Raw genomic sequence first — 1,185 nt, 5'->3', positions numbered from 1 at the left:
TAAATACAGTTCCTCATGTTGTGACCCAACCATAAAATTATTTTCGTTGCTACTTCATAACTGTAATGTTGCTACTGTTATGAATTGTAATGTAAATATCTGATATGCAGGATGGTCTTAGGCGACCCCGTGAAAGGGTCGTTCGACCGCCAAAGGGGTCCCGACCCACAGGTTGAGAACCGCTGGCCTACAACAACTTCCCCAAAGAACTTATACCTATGTACTTCCTCTAACAAAACATGTTAGGATCTATATGCTGAAAAATGCAAAACACTGATAAAACAGTAATCAAATTAAACCTAAATGAATGAAAAAATTTACTGTGTTCATGTTTTGGATTCATGACCAGGATGAAGGCCACCATTATAAATATTGATAATTATAATGTTTTAATCACAAAAAAAGCTATTCTACAGCCTGCAAATAAAATGGAATGGAGAAAACCCGATTTAGCTTTGTTTTGTGAGAATACTAACTTGGGGGACAAAGACTCCTCACAGCTCTGGTTTTAATTATTTAATTATTTAGCTCTTACCTTAATTATTTGAGATGCATCATCCATCCCCACTCACTGGAATTCCATAAATACTTTTTTTTTAGTTTGTCACCTGCAACTAAAGGGAAAAAAAACCTTTAGAAAGGTAAAACAGCCTTATTTAAACCCATGGATTGTTCCCAGGGAGTACACTCTAAGGAGATGTTTTATAGAGCTGTGCTTAACATTCCAGTAGCCATAGAACAAAGCTCCATCTTAAATAGTTTAAATCACTGAAGAGCTCATGAGAACTCAATGAGAAATTAGGTCTTCCCAGTGGAGGCAAGATGGAGCACTTCTCTCTTCTCCCAAAACCTGGAATAGTCTGCCAGGGGACATTTGGCAATGCCTAAAGCTAGTTTTAATTGTCTCACAAATCACAGATAGTCCTTGCATAACCAAGTATTGGTCAAAGACCCACCTTCCGGTCCAAGTGCTGTAACTCATTAGCTAAGTGACCCAAACCAAACCTATTAACCTCTTTAAGCTTCAGTTTTTTTTCTCTTGGAAAAAGAGTAAAGCCTGAATTAAGTTCTTTTCTAATTCTCACGGTACCAAAATAATCAAATTTATATTGAAATAATGCCTAACCTTTAAGCATACACAATGGGCCAGTCATTATATTGAGGGTGTTATGTGCTCTACCTCAT

At 37.0% G+C, this 1,185-nt stretch overlaps 1 protein-coding gene across 4 annotated transcripts in view; it reads right to left on the bottom strand.

Annotated features, from left to right (window-relative positions):
- Positions 1-619, bottom strand: part of PTPRA (protein tyrosine phosphatase, receptor type A) — a 97,921-nt gene extending 97,302 nt beyond the window's left edge. For 3 of the 4 annotated variants that reach the window (XM_006758027.2, XM_015560240.1, XM_006758029.2), the window contains exon 1: positions 536-588. Coding sequence is in view for 1 of the 4 variants with exons in the window: in XM_006758030.2 (XP_006758093.1) it covers positions 536-562 (27 nt within the window). In the remaining 3 variants the exon portion in view is untranslated. Of the gene's footprint in view, positions 1-535 lie in introns of all 4 variants that reach the window. The other variant, XM_006758030.2, reaches the window with a different exon arrangement.
- Between the last annotated feature and the right edge of the window lie 566 nt (positions 620-1,185).

Source organism: Myotis davidii, unplaced genomic scaffold (assembly GCF_000327345.1).
Source record: "Myotis davidii unplaced genomic scaffold, ASM32734v1 scaffold32, whole genome shotgun sequence".
In the NCBI taxonomy this organism is placed as follows: domain Eukaryota; kingdom Metazoa; phylum Chordata; class Mammalia; order Chiroptera; family Vespertilionidae; genus Myotis; species Myotis davidii.
Note: the sequence above shows the minus strand (reverse complement) of the source record. Positions and strands in the feature narration are given on the sequence as shown.